Source organism: Sinohyriopsis cumingii, unplaced genomic scaffold, assembly GCF_028554795.1.
Source record: "Sinohyriopsis cumingii isolate HCF-2022 unplaced genomic scaffold, ASM2855479v2 utg002725l, whole genome shotgun sequence".
Lineage (NCBI taxonomy): Eukaryota > Metazoa > Mollusca > Bivalvia > Unionida > Unionidae > Sinohyriopsis > Sinohyriopsis cumingii.
Genome location: NW_028316283.1, coordinates 467,790 through 495,369, shown reverse-complemented (window position 1 = coordinate 495,369; position 27,580 = coordinate 467,790). Strand labels below are relative to the sequence as shown.

Here is a 27,580-nt window from a genome sequence, read left to right as displayed (position 1 = left end):
TTATGATCTGGGTCTTCATTAGTAATTTATATCATCTGGGTCTAATTTATTATTGGTAATTTTGTATGATCTGGGTCTGATTCATTATTGGTAATTCAGCTTGATCTGGGTCTGATTCATTATTTGTAATCTGTAGGATCTGGATCTGATTCATTATTGGATAATTTAGCTTGTATGATCTGGGTCTGACTCATTATTAGTAATTTAGCTTGATCTGGGTCTGATTCCTTATTGTAATCTGTAGGATCTAGGTCGGATTCATTATTGGTAATTTAGCTTGTATGATCTGGATCTGATCCATTATTGGTAATTTAGCTTGATCTGGATCGGATTCATTATTGGTAATTTAGCCTGATCTGGGTCTGACTCATTATTGGTAATTTAGTTTGATCTGGGTTTGATTCATTATTTGCAATCTGTTGGATCTGGATCTCATTTATTATTGGTAATTTAGCTTGTATGATCTGGATCTGATTCATTATTGGTAGTTTAGCTTGTATGATCTGGGTCTGATGCATTATTGGTAATTTAGCCTGATCTGGATCTGATTTATTATTGGTAATTTAGCTTGTATGATCTGGATTTGATTCATTATTGGTAATTTAGCTTGATCTGGATCTGATTCATTATTGATAATTTAGCTTGTATGATCTGGGTCTGATTCATTATTTGTAATCTGTAGGATCTGGATATGATTCATTCTAGGTAATTTGTATGTAATAATACTGACGTTCATGCTACAAGGTAGAGTCTCTGTGTGTGTGTTTGTGTGTGTGATTTGGATTTTTAATGTAGCTTCAACAATTTTTCAGTCATACTGCTATGATGTCTGGAGTGTGGCAGTTTATAGTGATGCCTAGCACTGGGGCATCATGTCACAGACATGTAGCATGATGTCCCACACAGTCACATTATCCTGACACCAGGCTGACCAGTCCCAACACTAACCTCTTAATGCTGAGCGCCAAGCAAGGCAGCTGTTAGTACCATTTTTGTAAATCTTTAGTATGACTCAGCCAGGGATCTAACCCACAACCTCACACAACCGAGGCAGATGCTCTAACCACTATGCCACCGGGGCAGTCTGGTAATTTGAAGGAGCTGGGTCTGATTCATTAGTAAATTATATGATCAGTGTCTGATTCGTTATTAGTAATTTATATCATCTGGGTCTAATTCATTATTGGTAATTTTGTATAACCTGGGTCTGATTCATTATTAATGATTTAGCTTATATGACCTGGGTCCGATTCATTATTGGCAATTTGTATGACCTGGGTTTGATTCATTAATGGTGATTTGTATGATCTGGATCTAATTCATTATTGGCAAACTGTATGATCTGGGTCAGATTCATTAATGGTGATTTGTATGACCTGGGTCTGATTCATTATTGGCAATTTGTATGATCTGGGTCGGATTCGATAATGGTGATTTGTATGACCTGGGTCGGATTCATTATTGGTAATTTATATGATCTGGATTTGATTCATTACTGGCAATTTGTATGATCTGGGTCGGATTCATTAATGGTGATTTGTATGACCTGGGTCGGATTCATTATTGGTAATTTATACGATCTGGATCTGATTCATTACTGGCAATCTGTATGACCTGGGTCTGATTAATTAATGGTGATTTGTATGACCTGGGTCTGATTCATTATTGGCAATTAGTATGATCTAGGTCGGATTCATTAATGGTGATTTGTATGACCTGGGTCGGATTCATTATTGGTAATTTATATGATCTGGATTTGATTCATTACTGGCAATCTGCATGATCTTGGTCTGATTCATTATTGGTGATTTGTATGATCTGGGTCGGATTCATTAATGGTGATTTGTATGACCTGGGTCTAATTCATTATTGGTAATTTATATGATCTGGATCTGATTCATTATTGGCAATCTGTATGATCTGGGTTGGATTCATTATTGGTAATTTAGCTTAAGGAGATATGTGGATAGATAATCACAAATGTACAAATCACCATGTCTTTATTGGTGTATCATTTTACCTGCAGAACACTGAACAAGTGTACCATGAAAGGAACATTAAACACCCACCCATCTAGTGTTTATAAGTCCTCTGTGTAGGCACTAGTAGGGCATGGCTGACTGTGGAGATTATTGACCAAAAGGTCTCAATGACCTTGACCTTGAACTAAGTGTACATGGCAGAAAACCATTATTTTCTAATTAAATTTATGATGAACATGAACTTTATACAGGTTTCTTATTACTGAAGTCCAAGTCATATGCCAAGTTTGGTCAAGACAGTTATTCTTTATTACCTAACTCCAAGCCATCTTCCAAGTTTGGTCTAGAAACATAGTCTAAAACAAACTGCATATTTCTTTGATCTATATTCACGCAGATTTGTAACCTTTTGACTCCAAAATTAATAGACCTCTTCCAAACCTTCAGTGCAAACCCTAAACAAAAGTGATCTTTTTTTCTTGTTGTCAAAGTGACAATGAATTTGACTCCAAAATCAATAGGCTTCTTTCTTACCCAACACTCAGATCATCTACAAATTTTGGTAAAGGTACATGTTCAATAACAAAGTTTTGTGCCAAAACCATTTTTTGTTTTAAAATTATAGTGATCTTTACCTTTGATCTTTTGATCCAGGTCTATAATGCTCAAATAATGTTATTATATGGAAGCTTTTTTCAGTCACAATGACTTTTGCCACTGACATTTTGATAGACAAGTAATTTGGCTTCTTTCTTACCAGTACAAGCCATCAATAAAGTTTGTGTCCAGGTATGTCCTGATTTTGTTGGTTTAAACTACATTTTTAAACACATCATTGTCCATATCATCCCAAGGAAATGGAAGCTAGGTGCCTTTCACAAAGATACATGGTGGCAGCCAACCAGGCTTGGCCCAGGTGGGTAATGAACTAGCAACCCTTGAATTACAAGTCAGATACTTTACCAACTGAGCTACTGTGGTTCCACAAGATCCGTCATGTAGAACTAATGTTATTATGTGGAAACCCCATTTCTTCTATCAGTTACAGTGACCCTGACCTTTTACCTTTTAACCCCAAATTTGTAGACTTCTTACCCCAAATTTAGTCCAGGACTGTCATGTCAAACCAATGTTATTGTAAGGAAACCAAGTTCTCTTTTCATTCACAGTGACCCTGACTTTTAAATTGTAACCCCAAAATCAAAGTTCTTTTCTCTCACCTAGCTGCAAACAATCCACACAGTTTGGGTAATGTTAACAGCAAAGAACTAAATTTATTGTGCAGAAACAAAATAGAGGATGGACAGACACTATAACGTTATGATTCCCATTATGGAGGATATACAAAAAACAAAAGGCTCATCTTGACCAAAATTCAGATACGTATATAACAGTTCATAGGAATATACTGAACAGCTTTATATTTGACTCCAGATAAAGTGTTTATCTTCGATGAAAGGACAGACAGATGGAAAAAATCATAAAGATATTGAAGCTGATATATTTTCAATAGCATATGGCACATCTAGATTACTAGTCTGCTATAATGAATTATGAAAACAAATTAAAACAGGTCATAAAGCTGATAATTCCTGAATATTTTATATACTTTTCTGTTTATTATACTCTTGTCTAGAATGTAACTGCTTATTTATTCACAACCAATAACAATTTTTGTCAGTTCATTTATTTTCATGGGTATCAATTTTTATAGTTTTGCTACCACCAAAAAAGAAGATACTTTCAACGACACTTAAATCTGTGGATTGAGAAAGTAGGTTCTATTGTTCCCACAGAGGGATGACTGTTCATTATCTTTCAGAGCCATGACCACTCACTTGGTTGAGCATTAGATTCATGATACAAGGGTCTTGGATTCAACACCCACCCAGACAAACCTGGCTCAACTGCCCTGGTGTGCCCTTGGGAAAGGCATTTAGCTCCCATTTCCTCAACATGATGAAATCAATAATGTGTTGAAAGTGTCATTAAAAACAACTACCCAATCATTAATACCCAATGAAACTTTGTGAATTTGCAGCATGCCAGGATTTTTTCCAACATATGGCAACATCTGAACCATCAAAATTATATTATGTACATTTACCTGACAGCTTTGAGAATAGTCTCTGCCTGGCTTCATTGGAAGACCGAGGAGTCCTGATCTTGTCAATCCACTTGTATTCTGGGTCATCATTAACAACTAATTCCTCTACAAACCCATGGATGAACTGCAGCTTGAAGCCACATGGCACCTCAGCAGCTGTGCAACAGAAAGACCACATGCTACATTTCGATGGTACATTAATTTGGCATTTGGATTATACATGGACCCCCAGTACCAAATGCCTTAGTATAACTCATTCCCTGATACAATATAGGTATGGTAGTATGTCCAATTATTATGGGTATGTTTTATTTCTGTAATTGCTACATAATAAACTGCCATTAGGGTAGTCTACTTTTATAAAATCAACTCTCACTGCACAGCTCAATATGTGATTATTACAGTGTGTGTGTGTGTGTGTGTGTGTTTGTGTGTGTGTGTGTGTGTGTGTGTGTGTGCATGCGTGCGTGCGTGTGTGTGAGTGATCTGGATTTTTAACATAGCTTTCAAAAGTTTTCAGTCATATCATTACAATGGCTGCAGTGTGTCAGTTTATATTGATGCCTACCACCAGGACATGATGCCACAGACATCTAGCATGATATCCCACCCAGTCACATTATCCTGACAACAGGCTGATCAGTCCTAACACTAACCTCTTAATGCTGAGAGCCTAGTGAAGCAGCATTGATATGTCATTTCTTTCGAAATAATCAGAGTATTATGGTCTCTGGAAGAAAATGATACTGTTGCAACTTCTGTCTTTTGATAAATAGAATGAGTCCCTCCATGGGACAGAATTAATGATATGACCATTTTTTCCTTCACTTTAGCTGTGGAGTGTTAAAACCATCTCTTATATTTTGATCGATAAAATTTTCAAATAAGCCACTGTGATCAGCAATATTTTTTGTTAAAGACAAACTAGATATCTTTAGAAGATTTATGGTGAAAACCTCATGTTGATATCAGGAGAATTAGTGACATGATTTCAATATGTTCATTTCATTTAGAACAAACTAGATACATTAGAAAACATTTGGCAAAACACCATTTCAATCTGACTATCCATTCAGAAGAATTAGTGACAATGTTTTCATTATGTTCATTACTGTATTTATATTTGAGGTAAGAACAGCAACGTTTTTATCCAGGACTAACTTTATATGATAATTAGTCTTCTGATGAGAATCCCTGATCAATATGACTTTCCATTTTGAAGAAGCAATCATGTGAGTTTTACGGTGACTGATATGGCAGCCATATTGGATGTCAGATTAGTAACATTTTCATTTCAGTGCCAACTAAAACACTATAACATTATTATTATGGTATAATTCTGATAATTATATGTAACAATATGATTTTCAAGATGGCTGATGTGGTGGCCATAAAGGATGTCAGATCAGCACCATTTCCATTTAGGAGCAAGCAGATATCACAAAAGTTATTTTACTGAACATACCATGTTGATATTACCGTGAATTCAGGAGAGGCAGCTATAATGTTTTAACATGACTGCTTTGGTGGCCATATTGGATGTCTGAGTGGAACAAGTTTTCATTTAGGACAAACAAAACATAACAAAAATTCTTCTGGCGAAAAAGCCATGTAGATATGATTTTCCATTTTAAAGGGGTAGAAATAAAACATTTCAAAATGGCTGCCATGGTGTCAATCAGCACCACTGTCATTTAGGATTTACTAGCTGTCATGTATTTTTGTGAAAACCCCATGCTGATATGATCCTTTCAGCAAGAGTAGTGATAACAAGATTTATAAGATGGCTGCTATGTTGACCATACTGGATGTTTAAGCAGGACCATTTTTATTTAGGGCCAACTAGAACTTTGGATGAATGTGTGTGTGTGTAAAGTTTCATGGCATTCCTCCAACTTGTCTTGGTGGAGTAACTATAAAATTGTTATACCAACAGACATCGTAAAACAAATAGCGGAAGTCAGATGATGGACAACAGGCCATTGCAGGCTTTCTGGTGTATAACCAGTTGAGTTTGGCAAGAAAACTTCTACAATTTAATAAACTGAAAGAAAATTATAAAGTCAACAAAATGTGGTTATATACTAATATACAAGAATTAAAAAACAAAACAGTCAAACCTGTATAAAGCCAACACATCAGGAAGTGCGAAAAATCATCCTCTTAGGATATATGTCTACTCAATATAAGTTCATTTCTACTAAAATCTTGTAGGGATTTAAACTGCAGCTGTTCTAATCAGATGGTTGCATGTTAATAGTAACCTTAAAGGCACATCTGATTGTATTTATAACAACACACTTTATCTGGTCTACATGTCTAATTCTTTACAAAAATTCTCCACAGTTACAGCTTCATGTTTTCACCCCTCTACCACCCACATACACTCCCACCTGAGGGCCTGGAATATAAAATAGGCCTGATACACTCTCCTGCATGTAATAAGGAGTCTAATGGAGCCAACCTTTTTGCCCTGGAATGCACCCTATCATCATTTTCCAACTGAAAAGATCTTGGTGCTTTTAAAAAACCAGTTTATATAATATTTTAAAGATTATTCCTTTTTCTGACTTTGTTTTATATACCATTTTTGGGGATACCTTCATGAACAAGAAAGGAAGGTGCTAATTTACTATATACACACCACACTAAAGCTGTACTGATGTCACTTTTTGCCGATTATGCTGATACAGTGTATAGCTGATTATTGAAATTGTCGATACCAATTGTATAGACCGATTATTTCATTATTATTTGTTTTATAACAATGACTGGTTCAGAAACATAAACCTGTTAGTGTAATGCAAGCAGGTATTTTGCCGTGTGAGTTATAACAAGGTTGTTTATGCAGCAAGTGAATTACAACTTCTGTACAGAAACAAACAGAAACCGATAAGAAGTATATTGCTATTTATAGAAAACAACAATCACACAAACATAAAACTTGAAAAACATTAAAACTGACACTGATAAAACTTATGGTTTGCCAATTCAAGATATAAATGAATGAAAATATATTAAGCTAGTCTTTTAACTTACGTTCAGTGATGCAGGTCGCCATTACTAGATTTCAATAAATGACTAAAAATGTTAATAAGAATAGCCCAATAATAATTAAAATTAATAATATGCATGTTTTAAGACTAAAATTTAGACATCTAATACTGAAAGCCTACTTGAAGTAGGTTGTATTTAAGCAACAGTAACATTTCTCCCTTCTCACCAAGTAATGATCCATGACGATCAAAAAAACTCTGGCCTGTGCCACTAAACAGCTGCTTGCTCAGAACACTTGAAGCTGCTGCAGACAAACAGCGTCTAGCTAATTTGGCCAAGCTGAGGAAATGAAACCTGTGAGCATTATACCAGTCATATCAGTCTTATTCTCATGGTAACAGAGGGTTGGCCAGATACAATTCAAGCATCGCATCAAGTCGTCATCCACATGGGTTGTTTTGTTGTCGGTATGGACAGGTTCATCACAGCCACATAAAACAAATCCCAGAGATGCGACGTTGATGGTCCAGTGGCATTTGTTTCAGTTTCTGTTTTTCTTTTTTTTGACAGGGGTTCCTCATGCTTGTCAGCTCATGCAACTATGATGCATTCTGCTCTAAGCCATTCTTTGGATCTGGTCACAAGTAATTCTTTGCCGAATAGGCGATATTTGAATCGTGGATCCAAGACAGTGGCCAAGACAAGCCTCTTGTTGCTGGCAACTTCAGCAAAGCATGTGTTCAGTGACGTCAACATATCACAGAGCAATTGTCTGAATACCTTGACTTGCTTCATGCCGTTGAGCCAGGAACATTCAGAGCATTTTCAGCATGGAAAGAATGACAGTTACTGATGTTTGGCTATCGCTAACTTCCTTGGTAATGTCTGCAAATGGGCCTAATGTGTCCACAATATTATTAATCAAGATCCATTGTTGGGCTGTTAGATTAGGCAGGTCATAGAAGGTAGCGTAAACCCCCAAGACTTGTTTTTGTTCATATAATGAAGCCAACATATTGTATGCAGAATTTCAGCGTGTCTGGACATTCTGGATGAGTTTCTTATCAGCAATGCCAAATTTTTCCTGCTGCTCTTCAAGCTGCTGTTGTGCCAGGATGTAGTGCCAGAACTTGCTGACTATGGATCGGGAGATCGCCAAAACATCTTTGACAGCTCACTGCAACAGAATGCTGTCACTGACAACAAGCTGCAGCATATGTGCAAAAAACAGCTGATCCTGTCGAGTTCAGCAAGATGCATTACTTTAACCATGTTTGCACCTCTGTCATGTAGAAGAACATAGATATGAGTTTTGGGAATGTTGTATTCCTTGCATAATTTGTCCAGTTTGCTTGCCAAATATTCTCCTGTGTGTGATTCATCGAAAGGCATTGCTGCTAAAATCACCTGTTTCCGCTGAAAGTCTTCTGTCAGCCAGTGTGCCATAAGACTCAACAAGGCTACGCCGATGGACGGGTCTGATTGACCACACATCAGAGGTCATACTAGGTTAGGTTGAGCAGAAACTAAATCATGCACCTTGCTTTGTATCGCTTAACTAAAATTATGCATACCTAAGGTACTGTAGGCCAAAGTTTGGTACAATAAGCAGTAAATTATGTATACCTAAGGTATTGTTGGCCAGAGTTTGGTACATTATGCAGTCAGTTATTGGCCCCAATTTCCACTATTTAATTCTGATTTAAAATTCAAGCCATGTCAAGATGAATGTTATGACTGAATTTATATTTTGGAAATTTGTTTACATCGGTACCGATTATTTCTGCCGATACCAATTATACCAATTGTTCGAATAATCAGCCCGATTATGATTATGGTCGATTAATCAGTACAGCTTTACACCACACACGTTTTTCACTGATTTAACAATGACTTCTTGTCATGCTGCATTTTAAAAAAAATTTGTGCATTAAACACCATGAAAATATTAAGTAATATAAGACTTGATCTAAACTAAGTTTTATTCTCCTTGACAATGCCAAATTGAAAAACAGCATTTGAATGTTAAAGAACCAGTCAATATCTTTCAGAACCCATCTGTGAAGAGCATACTGTTATGGACTGATTAATATTAATGTTTTTAATGTTTTAAGCTGAATTTCCTTCAATTATGAATTTAACTAACCAGGGTTTCTAAAAAGAACCATTAGACTTGAAAAAGGAAAAAGTTCTGAATAAGGTCTACAGAGAGCCACAGTCCTATAATTAAAGCTAATTCTCGTATAATATTTTACATGAATGTGTACGACTGGTCTTCTGACAACGTTTGTATTACTACAATAAACAGTTAAGCTGAATAACATCTTCCTCATCTTTCCTTTGAGTAGAAAGCCATAATCCTAGTTATGAGTCACGGAGACTCTGATCTACAATGCATAAAATGTTACATTAGTGTGGTGGATAAAATCTCTTAACAATACTTGCGTCTTCAGTTGCTGAGTGTTTTAGCTGTGAAGGAATGTGCCACTGTACATAAATTCTCTCTGCATGAAGTATATATTTAGGTATACAATCAAACCTGTTTAAAATGGCCATCCATGGGAAAAGGCCCAATTGGTTTTTGTAGACAGGTGACCCTCTAAAGGCAGGTTCAGCTCTCAAACTTGGTTCATGACAAATGCATGTACCATGTACTGAAAAGCATTTGCTTTATCATTAACAGCAGATCATTAGGCAAAAAATATATATATGTGCTTCCTGATGCACCGGTTTTAAAATTAAGATAGGACTAAGTATATTTTTAAGCATTATATATACACCTCTCCCTCGATAACTCGTGCACAATGGGGTCAACAAACACAGACCACACTATAAACGAGGCGCGAGTTACCGAGGGACCTCCAAAAATTGGGAAAAAATTGCTTTGACATCATGAAAACTGTAAGGGGGGGGGCGGCGTTAGGGAACTGGACTGTTAATTGACTGAATGACTGAATCCTCATTTTACAATCACGTCAATAATAATTTTTAATAATGCGATTTTTCTAATGAAGTTGTTTGTTAGTCTGTTAAAATAACATTTTATTTCTTCAAAATATCCAACATATGAAAGATCATTCCAACTGGTTTGAACAACCATCACGTGTACGCAAAAAATCTGTGTATTACGTCACTGCTTTTTGTTTTTCTTGATGAGTCTGGTTCCTGTAGTGGTGTTTAATAGTATCTTGCCAAATCAGTAGTCCATAATTTGGGAACTAGACTAACTGTTGGTACACCACCAAACAAGATTCCTTTTTTTTCAAAAACACGCGACATTTGTTTGTGACATGTCTGCGTCGAAACTCAATTTTTTATTATTCAGTTAGTACAATGTTAATGTCGTGATTTCAGTGGAAGTAATAATGAAATTTCTTACCAACCCTGAGGATGTCTCTAAATGCCAGTTCAAGAATTCTCTGAACCTCGCTTGCCCATAATGGTTTGTATCGGTGAAATCAAGCTCGATATTTTACGAAGTATTCATTTCGCTTGGCCGCCTTGTTATCTTTGATCACAGTTACGAAAGAGTTGGTTAATTTATGGTAGTTTCTGTTACATACACAATAACGTTTATTACAGAGTTCGATTGATCAAATGAAGTGAGTTCACCCGACATACGACCGAGACCGCTTGATTTTAAGTTAGTCCGATTTTTGTGCGTTTTAACTTTTCTTTTATTCCACCTTCTTTTTTTAATTCAAAAGACATAATTAACGTGAAAATACAAAGGAGGCCAGCTTTTAATTCAGTGCAACAATACAACAAATACTTCCGCAATTCAGTTATCAAAACACGGTCAGCACTTAATTAGGTTCTCAGAGAATGCTCACGGACATGGCTGTTATGGTAGATTGACACATTTTACGTTTAATTACAAGAGGACACATTGCATTTATGACAATTACACTTAAAAGGAACTAAAAGATGGAATTAGAACACAAATTTCAATTGATAAAAAATTATTTAATTTGTATTTATTTATTAAAGTACTGCCTCCACTCGGCGTAAGTGACATTTTCATTGATCGAAATTTCCTTACATATCATTAATTGCGGGTACTAGGAATGTTGTTTGGAAAGAAAATGTAAAAAACTGTATGAGCTATTTTTAAATTTGATATTTCATAGTGTTAATTAAAATTTCCAGGTCCTATCTACCATTTTCAATGATAAAATGAGCGATACATCAAAGTTTCTGTTACCAATTTTGATCGCAATTTTCCTCAAGTTCAACAAATAGGGATAAATATTTGGGGTATTTTCGGGTTAAAAAAATGGGATCCACGCCTGATACCGTGTTTTAAGCGGGTCTGCGAGTTATCAGGGCGCGAGTTATCGAGGGAGTGGTGTATTAATGATTAGTATAAATAACATATTAAGTGCCTCAAATACTGGGAAAAACTGGCTCAATTAGATGCACAAATCATTTTCACTAAAAAAATTTAACCCTGACAAATCTAAAGATGTTTTGCATCACATGAATTCATGGTTCAAATGCTGATTCAAACACTAGCTTTTCAAACTGGGTTATTCAATTTACTGAAAACCATCACATATTTTGATTTTTCTGACCAATGAATAGATCCAGTTTTATTGCTGTGCCTTTCTTAGTATCAGCTGTATTACCTGAGTTTGTTTCCCTAAAAAGAATGAGTAGAATGGGCAGTTCTAGTGTGCTTTTTATCAAGACCCTTTGCATTATGTTTATTCTCCAAAGAAATAACAGAACCAACCTACTCCTTTGGTTCACTAACAATGGACTGGGAATGGATGGAATATATTGCTTTGACTTGTCACTAAATGTATGTTTTACACTCTCTGACTGACCCTGAGTGCTTTTATGCTGGATGGATAATGGCTTCACAAAAATGATTCCCATCAATTTGAATTTCTTCCCTTCTGATGACCTATTATTTTCATTTTTAAGGTCAAAGAGGTGTGTCATAGAATTAGGTGTCTTAGTATCATACTCATTCATGCCAGGTATGATCAGAATCTATCAAGAGTTAGGAAAACACATGCAAATGAAAACTTTATCCAAAACCTTAACAACTGTTGAAGACAATGATGATATTGGCAGTGGAAAGGTGATGGACTGTCTTGCCACTAACACTGGCTTGACACTGATGAAGTTGATACAAGTTTTCATACTGAAGAACCCATCTGTTATATTATAATTGATGCTATAAACAGAACACTATCTTGGCAAAGATGTTGTTGTTGTTGTAGGGTTTAATGCCATTTTTCAGCACATGATAGGATATACATGGTGGCCAGTATTAATGGTGGAGGAAGAACCGGGGAAAACCCTGGAAAGAACCACCGACCCATGAGAAGCTACTGGCAAGCTAACATACCCACACTGGCCAAATCCTAGACTCCAACCCATGCAGACAGAGGTGAGATGGCAGTGATCTGTAATGGAGAGTGCTTTAGACCACTTGGCCACATGGGGCCCCTATCTTGGCAAAGTATGAGCATGATAATTTGTACTCTTTACACAAATATGCATGTGCTATGCAGATGCTTTTTTTCTAGTTTTCTCAAATACAGATAATATTTGGGAATTATATGTTTTAACAAAGACAAACACAGTTTTATATTACTTTGTTCCATTTTTACAAGTGATCAGAAGATGTAATTCAATGCATAATATTGTAATGATTATGCCAAAATCATAATGGTTGTTAAGAATTCTATTATATGCTACAAAGATTGGCTTATGATGAACCCTGCTTAAAGGCAACTTACCTGTAACATTATACACTTTTATGGCTACCCAAACAGCAATATAGTCAGGGAACACTGAATTGACCCCTTGACCATTGATTACCTCTGTAAATCAACCTTCACATAACAAGCAATTCCAATTACAGATATTAAAAATGCAATCACTGTTGAATCACTGCATTATCAGATATCTGCTCAAGATCCTCCTTAATGAAGTTGTAGACTAACAGCATTATCCATAAAATAATATATACAATTGCACAATGTTTACAAAATGCTGAGCATTCTCCATTTTCTAAGCAGTCAGTTACATATATCTAAGGGATTGTAGGCAAAGTTTGGTACATTATGCAGTCAGTTATGCATATCTAAGAGACTGTGGGCCAAAGTTTCGTACAATAAGCATTCAATTATATAAATCTAAGGGACCATAGGCCAGAGTTTGGTACATTATGCAGTCAGTTATGCATATCTCAGGTATTGTAGGCCAGAGTTTGGTACATTATGCAGTCAACTGTGCATATCTCAGGTATTGTAGGCCAGAGTTTGGTACATTATGCAGTCAGTTATGCGTATCTAAGGCATTGTAGGCCAGAGTTTGGTACATTATGCAGTCAGTTATGCATTTCTCAGGTATTGTAGGCCAGAGTTTGGTACATTATGCAGTCAGTTATGCATATCTAAGGCATTGTAGGCCAGAGTTTGGTACATTATGCAGTCAGTTATGCATATCTAAGGTATTGTAGGCCAGAGTTTGGTACATTATGCAGTTTACTGTGCATATCTCAGGTATTGTAGGCCAGAGTTTGGTACATTATGCAGTCAGTTATGCATCTCTCAGGTATTGTAGGCCAGAGTTTGGTACATTATGCAGTCAGTTATGCGTATCTAAGGCATTGTAGGCCAGAGTTTGGTACATTATGCAGTCAGTTATGCATATCTAAGGCATTGTAGGCCAGAGTTTGGTACATTATGCAGTCGGTTATGCATATCTAAGGCATTGTAGGCCAGAGTTTGGTACATTATGTAGTCAGTTATGCATATCTCAGGTATTGTAGGCCAGAGTTGGGTACATTATGCAGTCAGTTATGCATATCTCAGGTATTGTAGGCCAGAGTTGGGTACATTATGCAGTCAGTTATGCATATCTCACGTATTGTAGGCCAGAGTTTGGTACATTATGCAGTCAGTTATGCATATCTCAGGTATTGTAGGCCAGAGTTTGCTACAATAAGCAGTAAATTATGTATACCTAAGGCATTGTAGGCCAGAGTTTGGTACATTATGCAGTCAGTTATGCATATCTAAGGCATTGTAGGCCAGAGTTTGGTATATTATGCAGTCAGTTATGCATATCTAAGGCATTGTAGGCCAGAGTTTGGTACATTATGTAGTCAGTTATGCATATCTCAGGTATTGTAGGCCAGAGTTGGGTACATTATGCAGTCAGTTATGCATATCTCAGGTATTGTAGGCCAGAGTTGGGTACATTATGCAGTCAGTTATGCATATCTAAGGCATTGTAGGCCAGAGTTTGGTACATTATGCAGTCAGTTATGCATATCTCAGGTATTGTAGGCCAGAGTTTGGTACATTATGCAGTCAGTTATGCATATCTCAGGTATTGTAGGCCAGAGTTGGGTACATTATGCAGTCAGTTATGCATATCTAAGGCATTGTAGGCCAGAGTTTGGTACATTATGCAGTCAGTTATGCATATCTCAGGTATTGTAGGCCAGAGTTGGGTACATTATGCAGTCAGTTATGCATATCTCACGTATTGTAGGCCAGAGTTTGGTACATTATGCAGTCAGTTATGCATATCTAAGGCATTGTAGGCCAGAGTTTGGTATATTATGCAGTTTACTGTGCATATCTCAGGTATTGTAGGCCAGAGTTTGGTACATTATGCAGTCAGTTATGCATATCTAAGGCATTGTAGGCCAGAGTTCGGTATATTATGCAGTCAACTGTGCATATCTAAGGACTGAAGGACAAAGTTTGGTACAGTAAGCAGTCAATTATGCAATCTAAGGGACCACTGGCCAGAGTTTGGTACAATAAGCAGTCAGTTATCCATATTTAAGAGACTGAAGGCCAGAGTTCGGTACAACAAGCAGTCAATTATGCATATCTAAGGTATTGTAGGCCAGAGTTTGGTACAACAAGCAGTCAATTATGCATATCTAAGGTATTGTAGGCCAGAGTTTGGTACATTATGCAGTCAGTTATGCATATCTCAGGTATTGTAGGACAGAGTTTGGTACATTATGCAGTCAGTTATGCATATCTAAGGCATTGTAGGCCAGAGTTTGGTATATTATGCAGTTTACTGTGCATATCTCAGGTATTGTAGGCCAGAGTTTGGTACAACAAGCAGTCAATTATGCATATCTAAGGTATTGTAGGCCAGAGTTTGGTACAACAAGCAGTCAATTATGCATATCTAAGGTATTGTAGGCCAGAGTTTGGTACAACAAGCAGTCAATTATGCATATCTCAGGTATTGTAGGCCAGAGTTTGGTACAACAAGCAGTCCATTATGCATATCTAAGGTATTGTAGGCCAGAGTTTGGTACAACAAGCAGTCAATTATGCATATCTCAGGTATTGTAGGCCAGAGTTTGGTACAACAAGCAGTCAATTATGCATATCTAAGGTATTGTAGGCCAGAGTGTGGTAGAACAAGCAGTCAATTATGCATATCTAAGGTATTGTAGGCCAGAGTTTGGTACAACAAACAGTCAATTATGCATATCTCAGGTATTGTAGGCCAGAGTTTGGTACAACAAGCAGTCAATTATGCATATCTCAGGTATTGTAGGCCAGAGTTTGGTACAACAAGCAGTCAATTATGCATATCTAAGGTATTGTAGGCCAGAGTTTGGTACAACAAGCAGTCAGTTATGCATATCTAAGGTACTGTAGGCCAAAGTTTGGTACAGTAAGCAGTCAATTATGCAATCTAAGGGACCACTGGCCCGAGTTTGGTACAATAAGCAGTCAGTTATCCATATTTAAGAGACTGAAGGCCAGAGTTCGGTACAACAAGCAGTCAATTATGCATATCTAAGGTATTATAGGCCAGAGTTTGGTACAACAAGCAGTCAATTATGCATATCTAAGGTATTGTAGGCCAGAGTTTGGTACAACAAGCAGTCAATTATGCATATCTAAGGTATTGTAGGCCAGAGTTTGGTACAACAAGCAGTCAATTATGCATATCTCAGGTATTGTAGGCCAGAGTTTGGTACAACAAGCAGTCAAGTATGCAAATCTAAGGTATTGTAGGCCAGAGTTTGGTACAACAAGCAGTCAATTATGCATATCTAAGGTATTGTAGGCCAGAGTTTGGTACAACAAGCAGTCAATTATGCATATCTAAGGTATTGTAGGCCAGAGTTTGGTACAACAAGCAGTCAATTATGCATATCTAAGGTATTGTAGGCCAGAGTTTGGTACAACAAGCAGTCAATTATGCAAATCTAAGGTATTGTAGGTCAGAGTTTGGTACAACAAGCAGTCAATTATGCATATCTAAGGTATTGTAGGCCAGAGTTCGGTACAACAAGCAGTCAATTATGCATATCTAAGGTATTGTAGGCCAGAGTTTGGTACAACAAGCAGTCAATTATGCAAATCTAAGGTATTGTAGGCCAGAGTTTGGTACAACAAGCAGTCAATTATGCATATCTAAGGTATTGTTGGCCAGAGTGTGGTAGAACAAGCAGTCAATTATGCATATCTAAGGTATTGTAGGCCAGAGTTTGGTACAACAAGCAGTCAATTATGCATATCTAAGGTATTGTTGGCCAGAGTGTTGTAGAACAAGCAGTCAATTATGCATATCTAAGGTATTGTAGGCCAGAGTTTGGTACATTATGTAGTCAGTTATCCATATCTAAAGGACTTTAGGTCAGAGAATGTCCCCAAAGAAGACATGCAGATCTGGACATTTTTTAAAATCTTGTTTGTCTCATTTATAACCTAAAAAAAGAAAAAGATTTGAGTCAATAGTGATTCTGTGCATAGCTTAAATTGATAAAACTGTGTCAAATATCAAAGATATTTGTAGTTTCACAACAAAAAAAATCTTAATTTTTACATTAGGCTGGACAAACTTTGTAACCCAAAAAACATCCAATTCAAGCAAAATAATATTTCTGCCACCAACAGCTGATATAGACAAAGATAAAACAACACATTTAGAATTTGAGCAAAACGTTCAACACTTACTACAGAAGAACTGCACTCCACAAGAAGACTGACGAAACCGGTTAAAGTCACTGAAAAGCTGAACCTTTACTATCACATTCAGTTCTCCTCTGATCCCTGCGAAAAAATAAAACCAAACTATCATCAGTGTTTCATGACAATTCCAACTGTCAAATATGGATACTTCTGTTCAAATTTATTTTTGAATATTCCACACTGGAAACCCAAATTTTGTTGTTATTATACATTTCTATTGCATAATATAAAAATGAGAATTTGCAATAGGTCAATAAATTTAAAGTGTTCCTGTGGAAATTCAAGAAACTGAAAAAACTAATGCTATACCCACAGGGTCTAAAAATAGCAATGGTCCGAGATCCAGAACCTGCAGTTCGTCCTGTCATACCTGAGAGATAAATTTGTCAGAAATCTCAAAAAGAACATGAAAAATGCTATTCCTTTACTTACTGTACATATTGAGAAAAGATGATTTATTGTCCTTTTCAGAATTTGATTTCTTAAATGAGTGTTTGTCTAGAATTTTTGTAAAATTAAACATGCATACAATCTGGATTTGACGGATATACAAGTATTTATAAATAAAAGTCACTTATATGGTAGATCTATAAAGAGAGATAGCAGGCAAATCTTTCTGAATACATGTACACTATTCAACCAGTTAAAGAAAAGGTAGTGCAGATGAATAAACATTATTTTAAACAAATGAAGATAAACAACCAAAATATAATAACAAAAATAACTTTGTTGCATTTATCACATAAATATATTTTTATGACAATGCAGTGGTCCCCCTCATGAACGTGTTTGTATTCAAAAGTACAAGGCCACCCCTCAAACATGACCAGTTGCCAGCATATTAGCACAAAAATGTCAAATTTACCCCTCACAAGCAGCCACATTTTATTTTAATATGTGTCCAGAACCAATATTTAATTCATTCAGTATGGTCAGCAATCCAGTTATCTTTACCAATGTGTGTTTTCCAATGTCAGGTTTTCACTGTTGAAAGAAGTGTTGGCTAAGTACATGTACCACTAAGGTTAACAGTACATCATTAACACCGATGTTTACAGGAAGTGTGGTCAACAATGTTGTGATAGAGTTTGGGGTTTTGCACAGTGGTTTAGTTGTTTTCTTTGATGATTATGACTGGACATAATTTTCAAGTTCATAACATGGTTAGCATAGGCTAAAAATAGATTTTGTGGATTAACACAGAAAGAATTAACCTTGAACAAAACATGGTACTAGACAAAGACCAAAAACTCACATGATTGTACATGTATTAATTCCTTTACAAACAATGCATTTTGTTGACTCTATAAAATTTTTGTCTGCATAATTATGTTGCAGAACTGAACAATTAGTAACATAGGAATAAATTGTAAAAAAAATTTAACATGTCAACATATAAACAAAAAATCAGACAATGAGAAGAGTTCAAGAGTTCAAGAGTTCTTGCTGAACAATTTTATGTTGGGAAGACTCAAATATACAACATCATAGCTGATATGAGAATATTCTGCGGCAGTGGGAAAATGGAGTAAATGGAAAGAGAATTATTTTAAGTGCCAAGCAATGTATGTATCAAGATTTAAATGACATAGTTGAATGGCATTGCCATGAACATGTCAACAATACCCTACTCCCATTTCATGCTTAAGAATAAGAGCTATTATTGTTAACTTGAAATAAGTCAGTTATTAAGATAAGAAGAACTATTAATAATTAGTACTACTTTTAAATGAAGATATTAAATGCTTTGAAGTTATTTGTAGCTTTCTTACTACATACACATACTTGTCACAAATACAGTACTCCTCTGGAAGGCTACCCATCTTATATGGCCACTTTCACGGTGTAGAAGGGGTGGGGGTATAAGAGCAGGACCATTGTATTATAATATTTATAAAAGCTAATACCTGAATGAGTTTCTTTTTTACAAATCAACTGTTAAAGAGTTTAGTGATTATTGCTGTGCTATTACAATAATCCTGTTAATTGATATATGGTGTGATAGCTCAATTGTTAGTATGCTGGACTCCAACAAAGGAGTACAAAGTTCAATTCCCAGGCCAGGCAAGGATGGCTGATTTGTTGTGTCCTTAGGCAAGATACTTTAGTCTCATCTGCAACTTACAAAAACCTCTAAGCACAACAACTTAAAGTCAACCAAATAAACAAATGTTGTGTGTCTCTATGTACACCAATCATTTTTTTTTCTTTTGTAAACATTTTTGAAATTCTTCACTATTATGTATTATTACAAAACTGCACTTAGTTAAGAAACCTGAATATTTATGTTCTTATCAGTGATCTATGTGCTGAAAAAACATGAAACATTGTTCCTAAGTTTGTAATTGTAATTAAAACTCATCAATATTAAACAATAAGAATAAGGTTTATGTATGATTAGTCAGCCCAAAATTGTCACTAACAAGATTGGTCAAAAAGCTGGAAAATCAACTGTCATATATTTTCATTTACCATGTACTAAAATCAAAGCTCATAGCAAGAATAATGACTCACAATGATCTTAAAAAATTATGCCAGCAATCAATAATGGATAAAGATGATTAATGATGGAAAGCAAATTTTTAGTAAATTATGTTTCTCCGAGAATACTTACCCGATCACATTAACATTAGGGATATAAGCCTGCTACCTCTCGAATCCAGCCCAACTAAAAGACGAAAATTAGTTTTTTCTGTCTATCTCATATAGACCAAAGGGCAATAACTCTTGCCCCTTACCTCCCCTTGCCACCACCAGGTGTCATTAGTTTTTTAAGCTGAGCGATATATATTATACGAGGATGCTCGCATAGCAGGGTGGTTGGGAGGGTTTTTAAGTAATGTGATCGGGTAAGTATTCTCGGAGAAACACAATTTACTAAAAAATTTGCGTTCTCCTTCAAATACATTCCCCGATCACATTAACGTTAGGAGAATAGGTAATAGGAGGAGGGAATGCTGAGCATCCTACCTCCACCCCGGGTACCTTCTAAGGAATGATGGCTGGATTCCCCATTTGAACGATAACCCGTTCTCCTAATTTCATCAGCAACACAACCTAGGGTCCCGTGATATGTGACCCCTATATACAGTTAAGATAGTTATTGAAATCTTCTTACCTACGAAATTTCACTGGCAAATCCAGCAAAGCTGATAGGCTGTGCTGATTGTTTTAAATGGGTCTGGTGGTCATCTGGGCTGCCGACACCGGACCTACTAGATTCAAGGTTTGCCTCTGCGAAGCCAAATCTCTGAGATAAAAACTGGAGAAGGTTGACTCTGCATGCCAGCCAACAGCTTCTATTATATCTCGGATCGAAACATTGCGTTCGAATGCAAGGCTCGCTGAGATTTCTCTAATCTCATGAGCTGTAATCTTCATGAGGCGACTCTGATCTTGTGAGACTTCAGAGTACGCTGAGCATATAACCCACTTCAGCCATGAAGCAAGGGCTTGAGGGGTGATATCCCGTTTACCAACTTTGACCAGAAGAAAGAGGCGCTTACATGTGTCCCGACACGTCTCTGTGCGTTTTAAATAGTGCTTGGGTGCACGAACAGGATCTTGCATGGCTGTTGCTCTTGACTTTTCTATGGACAGAGCGAGCGAATGATGATTCTTTGATTGCCAATGGATGGTAACCTATTTTTGGCTGCAAAGCCTGGTTGTGTCAGGAGGACCACCAAACCATCTGATCTGAACTGAAGAAAGTTCGGGTCACTGGAAAGGGCATTTAACTCGCTCACCCTGCATGCTGAAGCTAAGGCTATCAAGAAACATGTTTTGTATGATAGTAGCTTTAACGAAGTGTGGGCTAAAGGTTCAAATTTGTCTGAATTGAGCCATGTTAAAACCCAGGTTACAGATTCCATTTTGGAAACAGGGTGAGGGATTTTGGTCGATTGAAATCAAAATTGGCTAAAAGATCTGATAGATCTTTGTTATGCCCAATATCACATCTACCATGATGGCGGAATGTGTCTGATATCATGGAGCGGTAGCCTTTGATAGTAATTGGGGCCAACTGTTTCTCCTCAAAAAGCCAAAGAAAAAAGTTGGCCAGTTCAGGGATTGAAACACTCAAAGGGACGATGTTATTGATATGGCACCAGTCCCTGAAAACATGCCACTTTCCCTCGTAAGCCTTCAAAGTGGAGGGCCTTCTTGCTCTTGAGATTCTCTCCACAATCGAAGGTTTAAATTGTTTGTCTCGCAAGGCTGTCCAGACAAGAGCCAAGCGTGAAGAAGAAGACAGTCCGGGCAGGGGTGGAACACCCGTGACCGCGGTTGTTTGAGAAGATTTGGGCTGGTTGGAATCTTCCTGGGTAGATCTATCGCTAGATCGAGTAGATCGGTGACCCAGGATTGTTCCATCTGAGAGGGGCAATCAGAATCATCCGACAGTTCTGACCCCTTAACCTCTGGATTATTTTCAGTACCAAAACCGTGGGAGGGTAGGCGAATGCCCACAACCCCTCCCAGCTGATTGACAGAGCATCCACGGCCCAAGCCTCTGGGTCTGGAACCGGAGAGACGAAGGTGGGCAACTTGCGATTCCACCTTGTCGCAAAAAGATCGATCATCGGATGCCCCCAAAGTGTGCAAATCCGAAGAAAGACTGATTGATGGAGTGACCATTCTGTGTGAATGACTTGACCTTTCCTGGATAGAGTGTCAGCCAAAACATTGAGTCTGCCGGGAATGTGTCTGATTTGTAAGTTGATGTGAAGGTTGTCGCACCAACATAGAAACTGCCAGATCAGAAAGCACAGGTCTGGTGATTTGGTGCCCCCTTGTTTGAGGAGGTAAGTCACCACCACAGAGTTGTCTGATATAATGAGGACAGTTTTTCCTGAGAGTTGATCCTTCCAGAAATGAAAGGCATTGATGACAGCCCTCATTTCTAAAAGGTTGATGTGGAGAGGCCTCTCTCCTGGCTCCTGCATGCCGCTGACTGTAGCGAAGTCCAGCAACAGGTGGGCACCCCAATTGTAGGTACTGCCGTTGGTACATACCATTATCTCCACTTGGGGAATCTCCAGAGGAATCCCCGTGGACAGCCAACCGGGGTTGTGCCACTGACGCAGGAATGATCGTATCTCAGGCATGATCATTATTCTTTGATTGAGGGGACTTGAAAAGGGGCACCATTGTGCCAGTAACGTCATTTGTAAGGGACACATAAAAAGATGGCCAAGCGGGATCAAATCCGCTGCCGCATTGAATAATCCGAGGAGTTGCAAGAATTCTCTCGCTGAAATCCACGTCCTGTTGGAAACGGACTCGATGAGTTCGACGATCCGGATTACGCGAGGGCGAGGAAGCCGTACCAGATTCAGATCGGTGAGAAACTCCATACCCAGATGGACAAAATGCTGGGATGGACAGAGATCGGACTTTTTCCAGTTCACGAGAAAGCCTAGATGATCTAAAAGTGCTAAAAGATCGTTTCTGCCTTTGAGCAGAATAGAACTTACCATATGTTTCTGGAGGATGTCGTCCAAGTACACTGCCGTCCCTGTAGATGAAGTCGAGCGGAACAGGGTGACGACGCAATCCATAACCTTGGTAAAAGCCCAAGGGCTGATGTTAAGGCCAAAGGGTAGGACCTGGAACTGATAAACCGCATCGCGGTAAGCGAATCGGAGAAATTTCCGTGATGCGGGGTGGATAGGGACGTGAAAATATGCGTCGGTCATATCTAGACTGATGGCATACTCGTCCCGCCGGATGGAAAGACGGATTGATCTCGCGGTTTCCATCTTGAATTTCAGTGGTAAAATGTATTGGTTGAGGCGACTCAGGTCAATGATCGGCCTCAACTTGCCATTCTGGATGAGAAACAGCCTGGAATAAAACCCCGGCTATTGCAGTTTTTTTTTCTTCACAATCTCCACCACCCGTTTTTCTATGAGCGACCGTATCTCCTGTTGTAGAAAGGTATCCTTCTCCCGATCGGATGGTACATCCGTGAAGAGGGGAGAGGAGGACAGGGGAAGGGGTTGGATAAATGAAATCCGAAGCCCCTCCGAAATGACCTGGATCACCCAATCGTTCTGAGGAAAAAAGGTGGTCCAGTGGTCCTGAAATAGCAGGAGGTGGCCGCCCACAGGTAGGCTGTCCACGGGTGGTGGGGAGGGTATGTCAACTTTTAGAGTTAGGAGGCTTGAAGACGGAGAAACTTTGTTTCTTACCGCCTCTGTATGGTTGCCTCCTAGCCTGATTAGACTGTTGTCTCCTGGCATTGGGTTGGGATCTATACTGCACATTTGATTGTAAGGATCCCTTGTCCCTGGTCCGCCAATCATCCCTCCACTGTGGCAGGGGCAGTTCCTGAGCTGCCTGCTTCCGAAATTCTTCAATTTTTTTTTTCCTCCAAAGAGTAAAGGCGACTCAAACAAAGTCATCCGTAAAGCCAGAGTATGATGGGGCTTGAGCGACGTGGAGCGCAGACATGCGTCATGTCGTATCAGGTTTAAGTTGGCAGAAGCAGTCAACACATTAGCCATGGAATGGTGAGCTGCCCTGTTAATAACTCTAGCAATCCGGGCTGTCGCTTCCCAAGCATGGTCATTGTCGGATTTTTCTGTGAGTCGGAAAATGGCTAATGAAGCCAAGTCTAACATTGAAGACGTAGTGACTACGTTCCAGACTAGCTTTGACGTGGCATGGAACACATTTTTGTCCACTTTGTAAAACAGTGGAGTGGACATGTGAACTGCTGCCATATTTTTGTCCAGGGCCGGAAGATCCGTACTGAAGGCGTCTGAATGAGTTTTGTACCAGCGACACGAGAACGTCGCTGGTACTTGGCTTTCTGAAAAGAACGCCTTAGCATTCCCCGGATCACCTATTCGTCCTGATAGACGATCATTGATCTCCTTAATTTTTGCCAACTGGGGAAGGAGCCAGAAGGACGGCGTCTCTTCCTCCCCGTCAAGATCTACAGACGCCTTAACTTTGTAGTCTTGAGTGGCGGTAGGAGGTGGAGGGCATTCTGAAGTTGCCAACACCCTATAAATTTCTTCCACTGCCACCTTGAAGCCAAACTCAGTCCATTCCATGGTTGGATCTGTGTACGGCTGATTTGCAGGAGTTTCGTCACCCTCACTGTGTGCCGAGTCGTGTTCTGGAATAGCTTGCATTTCTGGATAGAGCATACCAGGTGGCATAGATGATGCAATTCCATCATCCTTGACACTGTCACTAACTCTCCCTTGTGGATAAGCCGTGAACATATGGACGGCTGGCCCTGCCAGCTGGTTTGTCTGGCTTGTGGTCGGCCTGAATGTTGGCAACGGTCCTGCTATCACCAATACTGGCTGCTCCAATGGCCTGGCTGGATGGACAGATTTCTCACTAAAATCTCCGCCACAGTATTGGTATGTTGCTGGCGGCACAGCTTGATGGACAGATTTATCACTAAGATCCCCGTAAATCATATTTGGTCGAACCGTTTTAGCAAGAGGGTCCCCATGCTGGGACAGCTGGACGGCCGGTGACGTAGAGGTTGTATAATGAAATGGATCCGATGGATCTGGTAAAAACCCCATGCATCCTGACTTACAGGCCTGAAGGCCATGCTCAGACATGCGGGGGTACTTACACCCACTGGGCAGCCTAAAATTGGGGGAACATTCCCCCAAAGAGTCAGAAAAAGCTGTGGAAGCGAGCGAGGGAAATAAGGGTAATATCTGGCCTGATGTCAACAGCTGCATCGTCGTTTCCTGGACCAAACGATGCATCTGTTCAAAGGTGGACTGTTGTACCCTGTCAACATTATTTTCCTCCATTGCTGTCTTTCTTCGACTTATTCTGTCTATCCCTCCCTTTTGCTGCCTTCTGGACTACATCAGCCCACATTTGCTCTGTCCAAGTATTACACACGCTGCATGGTATAGATGATGTACACTTGGTACATACAATACAAGAGTCATGGTTGTCTTCTTTTGCTTTGAACTTTTTTGCATTTCATGCATTTGGTTGACATTTCTACTGAAACAACACAAGAAAAGAAAACAAAGCACAAATTAGCAATTCAGCATGTTATTAATTCGCTAATACCACAACCGTTGCTAACAGAGTAAGCGAAATTAGTCAGTGTCGCGTTAACTCTTAATTGACAACACGAGTTCAGCAATAGCGTGTGTAAGATGGTCTTCAGTAGACGAAATCCGTAAGGGTGACAAAGTCACTCAGTTTTGAAAAAATTCTTAAAATAATGTATACAACCTGTAGAAGAATGATTGTCCAACACAGTAAATCCAAATTTAACTTCAGATGGTCCAATTTAACGCTAAGATGGCTTGGATTGTTTGGAGGTATAATGTACGTGTTATCAGTACAAGCGAAGCTTAAAAACTAGTGACACCTGGCGGTGGCAAGGGGAGGTAAGGGGCAAGAGTTATTGCCCTTTGGTCTATATGAGATAGACAGAAAAGACGAATTTTCGTCTTTTAGTAGGGCTGGATTCGAGAGGTAGCAGGCTTATATCCCTAACGTTAATGTGATCGGGGAATGTATTTGAAGGAGAAAAAGAAGATCAGTGATAGATAAAGATGATCAATGATTGATAAAGATGATCACTGATGGCTAAAGATGTCCAATGATGGATAATGATCATTGATGGCTAAAGATGATCACTGATGGCTAAAGATGATCATTGATGGCTAAAGATAATCATTGATGGCTAAAGATGACCAATGTTGTTATGTTGTTATGGGGTTTAATGCCATTTTTCAGCACACGATAGGCAATACATGGCGGCCAGTATTAATGGTGGAGAAGAACCCAGGAAAACCCCGGAAATAACCACCGACCCAAGAGAAGCTACTGACAAGCTTTCTCACATACCCACATTGGCTGAATCCGAGACTTGAACCGGCGCAGACAGAGGTGAGATGGCAGTGATCTGTAATGGAGAGCGCTTTAGACCTCTCGGCCACTAGGGGGCCCTATGACCAATGATGGATAATGATGATCAATGATGGATAATGATGATCAATAATGGATAAAGATGATCACTGATGGCTAAAGATGATCAATAATGGATAAAGGTGATCACTGATGGATGTGGATTATCAATGATGGATAACGATGATCAATGATGGATACTAATGATCTGTAATGGATAAAAATGATCAATGATGGATATGGATTATCAATGATGGATAAATAAGGTCAATGATGGATACTGATATCAGTGATGGATAAAAATGATCAATGATGGATACAGATGATCATGATGTTAGAAACAATTGTGACACAGGAGGTAAAGAAAAAGACCTTTCTTTCTGAATGACATTTCAACACATCATTTCAAAACATACTGTTAAGATTACATTACTAGCATAGATAAATGATCACTAAGTTTAAATCAGTTACCATGCATTGTGTCATAGATAGGGAACCAGCCACTAATGACTGACGGTCCATCTTTCATCAGCAATGGATTTAGGTCAATGTATACTTTTCCTATCACATCATGTGAGCTGTATGTGTCATGGTCAAATGCCCTAAAAATGAGAAGAAAAAGAAACAAATAATTAATATTCACAGAATTATAGTAAGAAAGCAGATTTTTTTCCGTAAATTATGTTTCTCCAAGATTACTTACCTTATCACATTAGCATTAGGGATATAAGCCTTCTACCTCCCAAATCCAGCCCTACTAAAAGATGGAAATTCATCTATTCTGTCTGTATCATTGTCTTGGAATTGTGTGTACTTCGTGTCTGTGCATTATACATGAATAAAATTGTACCTGGGTTTCATAACCACTTACATTACCCAAGAGAGGTTTAGTTTTGACTTTAACTAGTTCAAAATACTGAGTTTTTTTCACCCAAAGCTGCACAAGCAAAGTGCTTGCAGTGAGAAACTTGATTACCTCAAGTTCTCTGGCTGTGGATTTCACCATAACCAGGGTACTTAGAAAGTAAAGTCTGGCTGTATTATCACAATACAATGAGTTTTGTCCATTTTACAGGAGCTGTAGAGCTATTTTGTGATGGGGAGTCATAGAACTCTTTGGGGTTTCATGCAACTCATATCAATGGTGATGTTAGCTCAGAGAAAGTATTGGTTCACTCTCAGTTAAGGACCAAAGCTTTAGGGACCTACGGGTTTGCAGGAAATAAGGAGGCTCTCAAGGGATCTTTGGCAGACTGGGAGGGGTGGGAAATGGGTGGTGGCTCCCTGACCATTCAACAAGAGCTGTGGAACTGAAAAAACATCATGATCGTCAACTAGATAATATGAGATACATATGTCCATTGTTAAACTAATATTATTCAATATCAATGTATGAGTGAGAGTCAATAATACATACATCTTACTTGTGAATGAAACATACATTATTTATATTCATGTGTAAATCCTATACTATGATCACCCTTGGTGAAAGAATCATACATTGTTCATATTTGTACATAAATTTTATATATTAATCATACAGCAACACTGATGTTTTGAAACTTCAGAGCACACCAAGTGTATAACCCAATTCAGCC

At 38.3% G+C, this 27,580-nt stretch overlaps 1 protein-coding gene across 3 annotated transcripts in view; it reads right to left on the bottom strand.

Annotated features, from left to right (window-relative positions):
- The window catches only part of LOC149770076 (C2 domain-containing protein 5-like), a 163,840-nt gene that overhangs the window by 114,644 nt on the left and 21,616 nt on the right, over positions 1–27,580 (bottom strand). For all 3 annotated transcript variants that reach the window (XM_089949439.1, XM_089949438.1, XM_089949440.1), the window contains exons 5-7: positions 26,454–26,584; positions 17,055–17,150; positions 4,090–4,245 (exon numbers count right to left, since the gene is read on the bottom strand). In XM_089949439.1, coding sequence (XP_089805565.1) covers positions 4,090–4,245; positions 17,055–17,150; positions 26,454–26,584 — 383 coding nt within the window. The remainder of the gene's footprint in view (positions 1–4,089; positions 4,246–17,054; positions 17,151–26,453; positions 26,585–27,580) is intronic.